Source organism: Canis aureus, chromosome 3 (assembly GCF_053574225.1).
Source record: "Canis aureus isolate CA01 chromosome 3, VMU_Caureus_v.1.0, whole genome shotgun sequence".
Classification (NCBI taxonomy): Eukaryota; Metazoa; Chordata; class Mammalia; order Carnivora; family Canidae; genus Canis; species Canis aureus.
The window spans coordinates 32,440,777-32,454,659 of NC_135613.1; the positions used below are offsets into that span (position 1 = coordinate 32,440,777).

The 13,883-nt window shown below is 53.4% G+C and overlaps 2 protein-coding genes across 2 annotated transcripts; one reads left to right on the forward strand and one right to left on the reverse strand.

The window, feature by feature from the left end:
- Positions 1–278: 278 nt before the first annotated feature.
- On the reverse strand, positions 279–3,193 carry TMEM278 (transmembrane protein 278). The gene is made up of 2 exons (XM_077891654.1): positions 2,630–3,193; positions 279–1,671 (listed from the first exon to the last, which is right to left on the reverse strand). The coding sequence occupies exons 1-2, from the start codon at positions 2,903–2,905 to the stop codon at positions 1,411–1,413; spliced, it is 537 nt and encodes a 178-aa protein (XP_077747780.1). The 5' UTR covers positions 2,906–3,193; the 3' UTR covers positions 279–1,410.
- Positions 3,194–4,512: 1,319 nt separating this feature from the next.
- Positions 4,513–9,838, forward strand: ANKRD65 (ankyrin repeat domain 65). Its single transcript, XM_077891652.1, has 3 exons — positions 4,513–5,561; positions 5,692–6,223; positions 6,765–9,838. Exons 1-3 carry the CDS (start codon positions 5,242–5,244, stop codon positions 7,203–7,205), a joined length of 1,293 nt encoding a protein of 430 aa, XP_077747778.1. The 5' UTR covers positions 4,513–5,241; the 3' UTR covers positions 7,206–9,838.
- Positions 9,839–13,883: the final 4,045 nt, after the last annotated feature.

Consider the following 13,883-nt stretch of genomic DNA (forward strand, 5'->3'; position numbering starts at 1 on the left):
CCTTCAGCTCAGGTCATTATCTCGGGGTCTTGGGATCAAGCCCACATGGGGGTTCCCGCTCAGCTGGGAGTCTGTTTCTCTTCTGCCTCTGAGCCTTCCCCCCACCTCGTGCACTCTCGCATTCTCTGTCTCAAATAAATAAATAAATAAATAAAATCTTTAAAAAAATAACTGTGGGTGAAATGCTCAAGAAATTGAAGCAAAACTGGAATCCCAAAATTGAGATGCACGGAGACTCTCTCCCATCTGATGAGATTTGAATAAGAAACAAGTATAACTTTTTGATATAATAAAATAACTTAAAATTAATTAAATTAATGAGCTAATTGGCAGATTAGACATTAGACACAACCAACGAATTAGTGAACTGGAAGAAGATAAAGAAATTGCTCAGAATGCAGCCCAGAGAGCCAGGAAGACAAAAATACAAGAGACAGGCAAGTGGACACCAGGAGGAAAGGGGAAGAGATGTTCCCAAAAAAGAATGCAAACAATCAACGAGAGGCCAATTTGGTGACATAGGTAACGGCTGAGAATTCTCTAGAACTGATGGGAAGCACAGTGTATACTGAATGGGTGAATAAGAACACATCCACGGCTAGAAACATGCTTAAAGGGCAGCCTGGGTGGCTCAGCGGTTTAGTGCCGCCGTCAGCCCAGGGCATGATCCTGGAGAGCCAGGATCGTGTCCCAGTCCGGCTCCCTGCATGGAGCCTGCTTCTCCCTCTACCTGTGTCTCTGCCTCTGTGTGTGTGTGTCTCTCATGAATAAATAAATAAAATCTTTAAAAAGAAAAGAAATATGCTTAAAGCCAAAGATTGCAAAAGATAGAGAAGATCTTAAAATTATCCAGAGAGACTGAGCTCTTAACTCTGGCACCTGTCTAGATGCTAGCCCAGGTCACAAGCCGAGCCCTGACCCCCAGCCCAGGTTGAACCCTGCAAGCCCTGGGGCTGTTGGCCACTGCTGAGCTTCTGGAACTATGTGCCTCTGGCGGAGTGTGGAAGTCTCCCGCGCAAGTCTCAGCACCGGTGGAACCCTCTGCAGACCCACTGACTGACCAGACAAGGGGCCGCAGGGCTGCGGGACAGAAGCCAGGAAGGCCATCTTTTTCTGAGCCTGGCCATGCGCCCCTACTCTGAGAGGCATTTCCCTCCTCCCTGGGGGCTTCCCGGTTCCTCGCAATGACAGGGAACTGCGGGGATAGGGAGACCTTGGGGACAGGCGGACCTCGGTCCGGGGGAGTCCGGTGCCATCTCGCGGCCACTCCAAGCACTGCGCACGAAGCCCCGAGGTAGGCCCGCAATTTTCTAGGACGGAACCTGGACGCAGACCCCGCGATTGCAAGCCGGGGGCTCCCTCATGGGGCGGGGGATTTGGAGGTCTCGTCCTATGGAGGGGCATCTGGGGTCACACCCAGGCGCAGAGCTGTTCCTCCTCGTCGGGGTGGCGTCCCACCCGCCCACGGTCGCTGGACCCCGGGTGGCGGCGAGGTCCAGGGGGCCAAGCTGGGGGCGGCAGCAGCGTGCGGAGGCGCCGGGCCAGGCGGGTGCGGACGGCCGAAGCGAGCACGAGCAGAGGAGGCAGCGAGAGGAAGCCGAGAACGATGAGTGCCGCGGAGCCTCTATCCGACAGCAGCGTGCGGCACGCGGGGCGAGGTGCCGGGTGAACCTGGGGGCGAGGCGGGCAGTCAGGCAGGGCGGCGAGCGGCCAGGAGCAGGTGGCTCTGCGGGGGCCTGGGGGCGGGGCCCGAAGTCGGGGGCGGGGCCGTGGGGCGGGGCCTGGTAAAGGACTGGGGGCTGGAGTAGGTGGACCCAGCTAGGCGCGCGGTCAGTTAGCCCCTGAGGGGTGGGACCTGGGCCCAAGTCTGAGGGCTTGCGGGGTGGGCTGGCTGGGCCCCGGCATTAGTGAGTTGAAAATAGAAGAACCGGAGCCCAAGCAGCATATGACCTGCGCAGGAGGCCCTTGAGGGGAGGCTCAGAGCCTTGCACCGGATCGTCCCATCCCCACGGTCCTTCCGTGTCTGCTCTCCTGGGGCCCTTCCCTGTGTTGGCACTGACCTGGAGCTCCTTCCCGGGGCTCTCACCGGACGCATCACCTTCCCTTCTGCAGCCTTGCAGTCTGTGCCCCTCCCCCGCCTCTGACCGACCCCTTCCCCCCTTCTGACCGACCAAACCAGAGCTCATTCCACGTGAGGAAGTCCAGCCCAGGGCAGGAGCAGTCTACAAGGGGCTGTGGGTGCGCGTAGGGGTGGCGGACTGGAGAACTTTGGCAATATCTCCACCTTCTCTTCCTGGGACCTCCCTCTTCTTCCCCCCATGTCCAGCTGTCCAGGCCCTGGTGGCCCTTGGTACAAGGCTAGGGGGCCTCGGAAGGGGAGGGAGCAGGTCTGATCCAGTGACAAACAAAAGCTCTTCTTTTGCTGTGGCTGCGGGGTGTGTGTGTGTGTGTGTGTGTGTGGTTGGCAGAAGCAGGGGCTTACCAGGGAGGGACACAGATGTCTCTGGGACAAGGGGGCCATGCTGGGAGGAGGGAATTCACCTAGAGCCCCAGGGCCCACACTTCTCAGGACCCCCACTCCCTAGGGCCCCAGCCAGCCCCCACCCTGCCCATGGATGGCTTAGCTCACCCTTGAGTGGCACAGGAATCCCAGGTACACGATGGCAGCTGCTGGCAGCAGTACTAGCACGAACACAGTTGCAGGCAGCAGCAGGTGCAGCAAAAGTCTGGCCAGGGCTTGGCCAGGCAGCAACAGAGTCCCAAGGCCTCGGACAGCCAGCCCTACCCACCCTGGGGACCTCAGGGCTGAGGCCTGGCTGTCAGGAAATCTTCCCGGCAGCATGGGTGCTGTGTCCGAAGTGCCCCCTCCCTCATCCTCCTCTGTCTCCTTCTCCTGTTCACTCATGCTCTTGCAGGCAACACACCTGGTGGGTTCACAGAGGTATTCAGATGGCAGGACTTAGGTCTTCAGGTCAGACTTCCACCTAGACCCCAGCAACCTTAGAGGACCCAGATGGGGGAGAGCACGCTGGCCCACGTAGGTGCAGCTCTGACCATCAGTCTCTGAGGTCACACCCCAGCCTCAGTTTGCCCTGCTGCCAGGCTGGGCTTCCCTCTGCCAGGCGACTACAGCTCCAGCCCTGCTCAGTCTCTGCAGCCAGCTCCTGTGTGTTCTGGTCAGGGCTGCACAGCTGTCCTAGCTCTGGGGGCCCTCCTCCCTCCTGGTCCCACCCCCTCCTCGCTTCCAGCTCCCTCTCACAACGACTTCATTTCATAGGTCTTGACTCTGACAACTGCCCCATCAGTTGCCCCTGTGTTGAGGTGGCCACCCACTGCACTTCCTGACCTTAGTCCCTGCTGGTGCCCTCATCCCCAAACCTGGCCTCTGTCAGCCTCAGTAAAACAGGGAAAACACTGGGTGCCTAGACCGTAGGGGTGTTGAGAGGGCATGTGAAGCACTTAGTGCAGGACTTAGCACACAGTAAGCGCTCAGTAACAGCAGCTACGGTTATCAGCATCCTTTCTGTTGAAGCCTTGTCCATCCTGAAAACAGTGGGAGTGTGCATTTTGTTATTTCACCTGGGGAGAACGCATTCCCAGGTACTCCGTAAACCCCAACTAATTTCCCTCCAAATTACTAAAATGCTCTGAGCTCCTAACAGATGTTAGGTTTTTCTTGCATAGCATTTGGCATTTTAAAAACCGCTTACATAACTAGCTGACATTCAAAGAGTAGGTTGCCTGTGAGCTGAATGAACAAGCTGTGCGATCAGGTATGAGCATCTCCCCTTCACTCCTTCTCCCACCATTGGCTTTATTACATCCAACTTCTAACATTTTCCAGTGTGTAAATTCCCTTTGGACACAAATGAATGGTGGAGGATGGCAGTCAGTGCAAGCAGGTTTAAGGAATGCAAGCCTAATACATGCTCCTGTGAGAATGCCAACTGAGGTTCCCTGCAACACATGCCAAGCCCTGTTGCTCGACACACACAATTGTTTTCACAGGCATAAACATAACAAGATCTTATAGTGGCTGTTTATTTATTCAGATAATGAAATGAGGGTAAAAAAATGTTGCAAACAATACTGTTCAGATGGATGCAGAGTTCAGGTGGAAAAGGTACCAGCCAAATCTCCTAAGCTCCACCCTCTGCTTGGTCAGTCTTGCATTTATTCGCTCATGCTATAAGCACCCCTGAGCTCCCTCAGTGTGCCAGGACTGCTCTAGGCCGGGATGCCATAGGCCCAATGTGGGCCTCTGCTCTTCAGGGGATTGTTCTGTGTGGGTGCCCCAACAGGCCTGCATGCATTTATAGCTGAGTGAGGCAGAAGTTGGGATGACCCGCCACACAGCTGGCCCTCACAGTCTCCTGCCTTCAGGAAGGCAGTTTCTAGGCTTACCTGGCTCTCACGAGGTATTGGATTTTCCACCCGTCCTCCCAGGGTGCGGTGTCCACGGAAGTAGCTCTTCCATATCAGGGCTCCTGGGCACCCCCCCACCCCCCCGCGGCCTGTCAAGGGATGCAGGGAACTGATACCTCCGCTCCCTTGCTTTGGCTGGCCACTTAGGTAGTACCTACCCTCAAGGGGCTCCCTACTTCCCATAGTGTCACCCAAGTTGCTGAGCATCCATGGTAAATCAATCCTGGTGTGGAGGAGTTTACCTCCACAGCCTGGAATCAGGAGAGAAGCCAAGCTCTAGCCCCAGAGGTGGTCTTAGCCAGCAGGGACAGGAGTAGGGGATGAGGAGCAAGACCTGAGGGAGGGACCCAAAGGAAGGCATGTGGGTGCCTCCCTGGGGCAAGTCATGGCACATCAGAGGCTGTGGGCGTGTTTCTGCCTGCCTGGCCTTTGTTTCCCTGGAGGGAGGCCAAGCCAGGAGCCCTGGCAATTGGCAGGGGAGGAAAAGTGCTGGAGCAGGGACTGCTGCCAGCAGGCGGGGTATCCTCTTAAGTGGCTGGGTAAACAGTGCATAGAAGTGGCCCTGAGCCTGGCGCAGGGGGAGCACTGCTATCCCCACCCCACAGCCTCGGTTCCAGCCTTCTAGCCCTTCGCAAGCAGCCCCACCTCCACTCTTTCAGAAGGTGTTTCATGAGAGGGCTGTCAGGCTGTGGCTTGGTCAGGAACCACATGGAGAGGACCCCTAGTTGGATGACAGAGTCCCAGGGTGGACTCCCTTTAGGGGTAACTAGGAGCTAAACCCTTCAGAAGGCTAAGTGGTAACCTGGTCCCTGGGGAATGGTGGTGGTGGTGGGCAGTTCATATTGGCCTGAGGACACATGGACAGGGGCTGGACAGGGGTCTCCAGTATCCATGAAGGATTCTTGTTCTTCCCAGATGGACTCTGGAAGCTCCCAACCAGGGGGGAAGGACATGACAGAGGCAGGAGGTGAGCAGGAACTTCGGTGGGTGGAACTGGGCTCAGAGGAGGCCCTGGGAGCCAGGACAGAGGGGCCCAGTGACCCACAAGCCTGGGGCCTCCTGCTGCAAGCTGTGTGGAGGGGTCACCTTGGCCTGGCCAGGAAGCTACTGCGTCAAGGGGCCAGCGTGGAAGAGAGGTGAGCCCCAGGGTTGGACCAAGAATCTTCACCAGGGCGGGGTTGGTGGGGGTCCCTTGTCTGGGCCCGGGGGAAAGGGCCCCTCTACCGGCGCCCCTGCCCGCGGCCACGCCAGCCTCGTTGCCCACAGGGACCACAGGGGCAGGACCCCGCTCCACCTGGCGGTGCTGCGCGGCCACGTGCCCCTGGTGCGTCTGCTGCTGCAGCGAGGGGCCGCCGTGGGAGCGGCCGACCACGCGGGGCGCACTCCACTCCACGAGGCCGCCTGGCATGGGTCCTCGCGGGTGGCTGAGCTCCTTCTGCGGCGGGGGGCCCTGGCGGCGGCGCGCTCGGGGGCTGGCCTCACCCCGCTGCACTGGGCCGCGGCGCTGGGCCGCACGCTGCTGGCGGGGCGCCTGTTGGGCGCGCCGAGCCCGGGCCCCGCGTTGGCGGATGCGCGCGGCTGGACGGCTGCGCACTGGGCGGCTGCGGGCGGACGGCTGCCGGTGCTGGAGCTCCTGGCGGCTGACGGCGCGGGCCTGGACGGCGCCCTGCTGGTGGCGGCCGCTGCTGGGCGCGTGGCGGCGCTGCGCCTCCTCCTAGCGCTCGGGGCGCGGGTGGACGCCCGGGACAGCGCGGGGACCACGGCGCTCGGCGTTGCGGCGAGTCTGGGCCGCAAGCAGGTACATCGCAGTGTGTTTGTCCAGTGTGTCTGCCGGGAGGCCACAGTCAGGCGGGCCCCTGGGCAGGTGGAGCGGGACTGGAGGGTAGGAACAGGGTGGGGAGAGGTCGTTGTCAGGAGCCAGAAAGCTGCATTGACTGTGTCTCCCGTTTGTAACCTCTCTTGGGAGCCTGGGGTGGGGGAGCATGCATGGCCGGGCATTCGGACTTCATGCGGGTGACTGGCAGCAGCAAATACATATGAGCACCAGGGCTATGCTTGAGTCCAGCAGGGCCCTGGGTAGTGAAGGGAGGCCATGGGCTGCTTAGTCTTGGATTTTATCTGAGGATGTTTAGGAGGACAGGTGGTTGTCAGAGTGGAATCTCCCCAGGGTGGCAGAGGGGCTGGCTCATTTTTACTAAATGGAGAAGCAGTGCAGAGAAAGAGGCTGTTAGGCGGGGGAAGCCAGATGACGTGCGGGTCAGATAGAAACTGTGTGACCCCAGCCCTTCATCTGCGTGGGCCATGGCCAACCTCTGCCCTCTCCTTCCCTTCTCTTCCAGGACATGGAGGTGCTGCTTGACCATGGGGCAGACCCCAGCCTCAAGGACAGGCACAGTCGCTCTGCACTCCATAGGGCTGCTGCTGGGGGGCACCTGCCTGCTGCCCAGCTGCTAGCAGCCTGGGGAGTGGAGGTGGATGCTCGAGACTCATTGGGACTCACACCCCTACACCATGCTGCCCGGGGAGGCCATGCAGAGGTTGCCAGCCACCTCCTGGACAGGGGAGCGCAGGTCAATGCCACTGGATGGCTCCATAGCACCCCCCTTCACCTTGCCAGGGAGCATGGCCATGGCCCCACTGCAGACCTTTTGCTGAGCCGAGGGGCTAGCCCCACCCTGAGGACACAATGGGGTGAAGTGGCCCAGGACCTGGTGTCCCTGGAGGCTTGCGCCAAGAGCTGCCCACCTTTTGCAGAGAGCAGGAGTGGGAGGGGCACATAGCTGCAGAGGCCCTGAGCTGGACAGAAGTCTCCTGGCTCCCACAGCCTTCAGTGCTCCAGGTTCCTCTCTTCTGGACTGAGGCTGCCTGCCTGCCTGCGGGGAGGACGGCTGAGAGGTTCCCGGAAGAGAAGGAAGCAGTGGCTTGAGCTCCAGTAATGAACCTGTGACTGCCCACTGCTCCCTGGGGGCACATCACCCCTACAGCTCCAGATTCCTCCACACTGTTTAGCAGAGAGCCTGAGTAGTGGCAGCAAATTTGAGTAAGATGTGGCAGTCTCCCCTGAATCCACCCTAGGTTTGTCACCCGCAGCAGCTCTCACTGTCCATGGGGATGTTCTTCCTATGTCACGTGAGATCCAGTATCTGTCTTCTGGCATCCATTTGTTACACGGCCAAATTAGTGGCCACAGTTGCTTACATCTCCCCTCTGTCCAGGGCCTGCTCCCAGAATTGCTGTCTCCTCTCTCATACATCCAGTGGATATTCCCTCTGTCCTAAATTATCTAAGGTCAGGCACCAGAAAACTAGAGGCAGGCCCTATGCACCAAGGACCACTGGGATATTGGACAAGCCAATCCCAAATGTTTCCCTTGCTCTGCCTTGTCTTTCCTGTGAGAACCCCTATAAAGGCTCTGGCCCGAGCTTTCTGCTTCTTCCTGCTTCTGCCTCCAAGGGACATTGGTGCCTCTCTTTGGCCCTGTAGGGCATGGCATGTCCTCTTGTCTCAGGAAACGCAAGTAATAAGATATGTTCTTTCAATGGTGTCAGCCTCTCCCTGTCATCACTCAGCCATTTCCATAAATTAAAACTCCTGTGGCACAATTGAAACAGAGGGACAGTTGTTTCTTATGGTCTACCTCTGGATCTTCATAGAAAATCATCACCATTATTCAATTTAAAACTATAGTTTTTCTGAGAGATGGCTTTATGGGACAGATTTCATTTTTCAAAAGAGTGTTGTGTGCCAAATTAGCGCCTCTGCTTACAGGCCATGGAAATGCTTGGATTTACATCCAGGGCAATAGGAAGACTTGAGGGAGTTTATGTAAATGTGACATGGTCTGATCTGCTCAGGCACCTGCCAAATACAAAGTTGATGTGCCTAGGGAAGGGAGGTACAGGGAAACCAGTGAGATAGTGGCACCTTGGCCACCAGGGTGGTATATGCAGGCAGAATTGGGCTGATACTGTGGGCAGAGCCCTCTGGACTTGCTGATGGACTGGACATGGGAGACCAGGGAGAGAGGGCATATCAGTGACTCCTAGTGAGACCTAGGGCTGAGCTGGAGGGGTGTGGAGAGCAGACACACAGGGGATAAGGGAAAGTGGGGACTGCAGTGACATCTTTGGGATCCTCAGGGAGGATGGTCTTCAAAGGCACAGGATGGCCGTACACCCAGCTGCCCAGCAGTCTGTGGGCTCTACCTTCAGAGCATACCCAGCACCCAACTGCCTCTCACCTTCTCCATTGGATCTACTATGGTCCAAGCCACAGTCAGCTTTGCCTGAAATGTAATGTTGCCACAGCTAAGCCAGCTTCCAGCGTAACTGGTTTTCCTGCTTGAGCACTTGCCTCCCTGCAGTCTGTTCTGCAAATGGCAGCTGTAAGTTTATTAAGTTGGATGATGCTACTCTCCTGCTCAGAATGCCCCCAGTGACTCTTCCGTTCACAAGGTGAAAACTCAGTGTCGCATATTGTATTGTCCAGATACCCTAGTGACCTCACCCAGCTCACATGCTCTCTCTCTTTTTTTTTTTTTTTTTTTTAATATTTTACTTATTTAGGGCAGCCCCGGTGGCGCAGCGGTTTAGTGCCGCCTGCAGCCTGGGGTGTGATCCTGGGGACCCGGGATAGAGTTCCACGTCAGGCTCCCTGCATGGAGCTTGCTTCTCCCCCTGCCTGTGTCTCTGCCTCTCTCTCTCTGTGTCTCTCATGAATAAATAAATAAAATCTTAAAAAATATATTTTACTTATGTATTCATGAGAGACATACACAGAGAGAGGCAGGGACATAGGCAGAGGGATAAGCAGACTCCCCTCAGGGAGCCTGATGCAGGACTCAATCCCCTGACTGGGATCACACCCTGAGCCAAAAGCAGACACTCAACCGCTGAGTGACCCAGGGGTCATTCACATCTTCTTTCTACAATGTGATCTCCATGTTCCTCCTGTGCAAATTAACAACAGAAAGCCTCACGAAAATATAGTTGGAGAGGTTCGGGTGGGAGAGGAGGCTCTCAGGCCCTACCACTCCTCAGCAACTGCTGACCCAACAAGAAGAGAGGGACCCTGCAGATGGGTGTTACTTCATCAGCTCAGCAGGAGATAGGAGGCTTTCCTTATCTCCCAGCAACAGCTCAGCCTGAGAGACCATAACAACCCAGCCAATGAGAGGCAGCCCCAGCCCAGCCAATGAGAGACAGATGCAGTTCATCCAGTGAGAGACAGCCACAGCCCTGCCAGCGAGAAGCCACTATACTTCACACTCTCAGTTTACTCCAGTGGACATTTTGTTTCTACCAGCTCCTTTGTTGTCTCAACTCCTCACTTTCCTCTATAAAATATCCTCTTTGGTTGTTCTCCGGGTATTGTAGTAACTTGCTTGTCCTGGACTGTAATTCTCTTTTCTCAAATAAACATATATATTATATAATATATATATATATATATATATATATTTATTTATTTATTTATATATTTATATTTTTTTTTCTGGTAAAACGACTGGCAATTTTATTTTATTTTTTTTAAACATTTTATTTATTTATTCATGAGAGACACAGAGAGGCAGAGACACAGGCAGAGGGAGAAGCGGACTCCCCGCAGGGAGCCCGATGTGGGACTCGATCCTGGATCTACAGGATCAGGCCCTGGGCCAAAGGCAGGCACTAAACCACTGAGCCACCCAGGGATCCCGCAATTTTATTTTTAATCTTAACATTCCCATCCAGAGCTAGACTCTGTCTTTGCCCTTTGACATTGAGTGAACTTTTGTGACTATTCAGGCTCCTGAAATGATGCTGTGCGGTTCTCTCAGGTGAGCAAAGAAGGAGATAAAGTATTACCTTGCCCTTCAGCCATTATGTATGGAATGACAGCCCTGAAGCCATTGTGCTGCGAGGAAGCCTGAATGCAGCATGGTAAATAACCAGAACATGAAGTCCTTTCAAGACCAAGGCCCTACACATCCTCACCAGTTTCCATCTCTGGCTTCTGACTTCTTACTGAAGTTCAGAGGTCCTTGGGACTCTCATTTGCCTCACTCCCACCACACTGGTCTTTTGACTGTTCTTGACCACACCAGGTGTACTCCTACCTCTAGTCCTTTGCACTTGCTGACTCCTCTGCCTGCCATACTCTTCCTACAGATACCTGCCTGCCCCAATCAGTAACTCCCTTCTTTGGACCCTCTAATTTAAAATTGCACCGTCCCAAAAGGGAAAGCTCTTCTTTGAGTAGAATCCCAATAAATATGGAAAGAATGATGGGGCTAGAAAATCAACAATGAATGAACGCAAATTTGATGAGAAACTTTGTTGTCTCAAAGTGTGGTAGCCACAGAGGGGTGCTGCTTAGGTACCCATTCCAGACTGCACTCACCATTGAGGTTCAAGTCCACCACAGCATCTCTTAGCAAATGGTATGCTTCTCCTGGTGGCTCTAGACACAGGCTGAACATGGTGAAAGTACTGGAGTCTCCCATTTCTGCCTAACATGAGGCATCTCTAATAGGGATCTCTGCTCAGAACTACTGGGTGAGTGCACATGTTGTCTGATCTGCATCCTATCTGAGGCCTCTCCACTGTGAGAGAGCAAGCACAAAAATGGGGAGCAAAAGGGGGAGAGGGAGAAGCAGGGGGCTCAATCCCAGGACCCGGAGATCACGAGCAGAGCGGAAGGCAGACATTTAACTGACTGAGCCTCCCAGGCACCCCTGCTTCCTCCCCCCCTTTTTTTTTTTAAATTTTTATTTATTTATTTATGATAGTCACACACAGAGAGAGAGGCAGAGACACAGGCAGAGGGAGAAGCAGGCTCCATGCACCGGGAGCCCGACGTGGGATTCGATCCCGGGTCTCCAGGATTGCGCCCTGAGCCAAAGGCAGGCGCCAAACCGCTGCGCCACCCAGGGATCCCTGCTTCCTCCCCCTTAACAAACATTACATAAGACACCTCTGTACTCCTACCTCCATCTCAGGGACCTATAGGAAACCTTGTAATGAATCACAAAGAATTTCTCTACAAGCTACTTATTACTTACAACCAAGTGGTCAGAGCTGATAGCACTCATGGTGTGGTAGGCTGTCATCAAGGCCTCCTAATACTATGCACTGACAAAGACACAATATAATTTCTGTAGTATTCTGCCAAAAATGTATGACCTGATTCTACTTTTTTTTTTAAGGATTTTATTTATTCATTTATGAAAGACACAGAGAGGCAGAGACATAGGCATAGGGAGAAGCAGGCTCCATGCAGGAAGCACGATGTAGGACTCGATCCTGGACTCCAGGATCACGCCCTGGGCTGAAGGCAGACACTAAACCGCTGAGCCACACAGGCGTCCTGACCTGATTTTATTTGTAAGGAAATCTCAGACAAACTCAGACATTCTACAAAATAAATAACCTGTACTCGTTTTTTTTTTTAATATTTTATTTATTTATTTATTTATTTATTTATTTATTTATTTATGAGAGACACAGAGAGAGAGAGAGAGAGAGAGAGAGGCAGAGACAAGGCAGAGGGAGAAGCAGTCCCAATGTGGGACTCAATCCCGCGACTCCAGGATCACGCCCTGGGCTGAAGGTGGCACTAAACCGCTGAGCCACGGGAGCTGCCCCAAAAGATTGTTTTTTGTTTTTTAAAGATTTTATTTGTTCATGACAGACACACAGAGAGAGAGGCAGAAACACAGGCAGAGGGAGAAGCACTCTCCATGCAAGGAGCCTGATGTGGGACTCGATCCCAGGGCTCCAGGATCACGCCCTGGGCCGAAGGCAGGCACTCAACTGCTGAGCCACCTAGGCGTCCCAAAAAATTGTTTTTTAATCCAAGACTCGTAACAAAGCAGCAAGACAAGTGAGTACAGGTTATTTTATTTTATTTTTAAAGACTTTATTTATTTATTCATGGGAGATACAGAGAGAAAGAGAGGCAGAGATACAGGCAGAGGGAGAAGCAGGCTCCCCGCAGGGAGCCTGATGTAGGACTCGATCCCAGGTCTCCAGGATCACGCCCTGGGCTGAAGGCGGCGCTAAACCGCTGAGCCACCCGGGCTGCCCCCAACCTCTTGAAAAACACCAGGGTCAAGAAAGATAAAGACAAGCTGAGGATTAAACTAAAAATTAGACACAAGTAAATGCAGTGCATGATCCTGGACAGGGTAAAGAGCAATAAAAACATTTAACAGCTAGCACCTGTTGGCTCAGGTCAGTGGAGTGTGCAACCAGCTCAGTCAATGGAGTGTGCAACCCTTTTATTTATTATTTATTTAGAGCCTGACTTGGGGCTTGATCCCAGGACCCTGGGATCATGACCTGAGCCGAAGGCAGGCGCTTAACTGACTAAACCACCCAGATGCCCCTACTTATTTAGCGTAGAGAGAGAGTACATATGAAGGGGAGGGGCAGAGGGAGGGAAAGAGAATCCTCAAGCGGACTCCCTGCGGGTGGAGCTCAGAGCCCCACTTAGGGCTCAATCTCACCACCTTGAGATCATGACCTGGGCACAAACCAAGAGTTAGATGCTTAACTGTGCCATGAGGGTGCCCCAAGTGTGCAACCCCTGTGTGTGGTCCATTAAAAAAAAAAAAAAAGAACAGTTAACAAAATTGAAATAGAACTTGTGGATTAGATAACAGCATTAAATTCCCCAATTTTGATCGTTTTACTGTGGTTTGCATGAGTATGTCCTTGTTGTTAGGAAATACATGGTCAAGTATTTAGATATTTGCAACCTCCTCTGATACTCCAGGAAAAAAAAAAAAAAAAAAAACAACAAACCATACTATTGAGTTTATAAACGTTTATAGAAAGAATAATTTTGGGATCCCTGGGTGGTGCAGCGGTTTAGTGCCTGCCTTTGACCCAGGGCATGATCCTGGAGACCGGGGATCAAATCCCACGTCAGGCTCCTGGTACATGGAGCCTGCTTCTCCCTCTGCCTGTGTCTCGGCCTCTCTCTCTCTCTCACTGTGTGCCTATCATAAATAAATAAAAATTAAAAAAAAAAGAGAAAGAATAATTTTTTAAAAAGATCTTGTTTGAGAGAGTATGAGCAGGGGGGAGGGGCGAGGGAGAAACAGGCTGCCAGCGAAGCAGGGAACCAGAAGTGGGGCTCCATCCTAGGACCCTGAGATCATGACCCAAGCTAAAGGCAGGCGCTTAACCGCCTGAAAGACCCAGGTACCCCTGGAAAGAATAATTTTAAAATGTAGGAAAAAATATAAACAGTTGATGCTATTGGGTAAAGCACATTGGGGAATTTCATGAAGTAGTCTTGCAATCTTTCTGTAATTAAAAAAGTTAGAAAGAAAGTGCACTCTCCCATTCTGCCCCCCCCCCCCCACTTCGTTACCTTTCATTATAATGGTAATATAACGGTACGGTGGTAAATACACATAAAATTTACCACCAGATCGTTTCAATATTTAGTATGCGTGCTGCGGAAGCGAG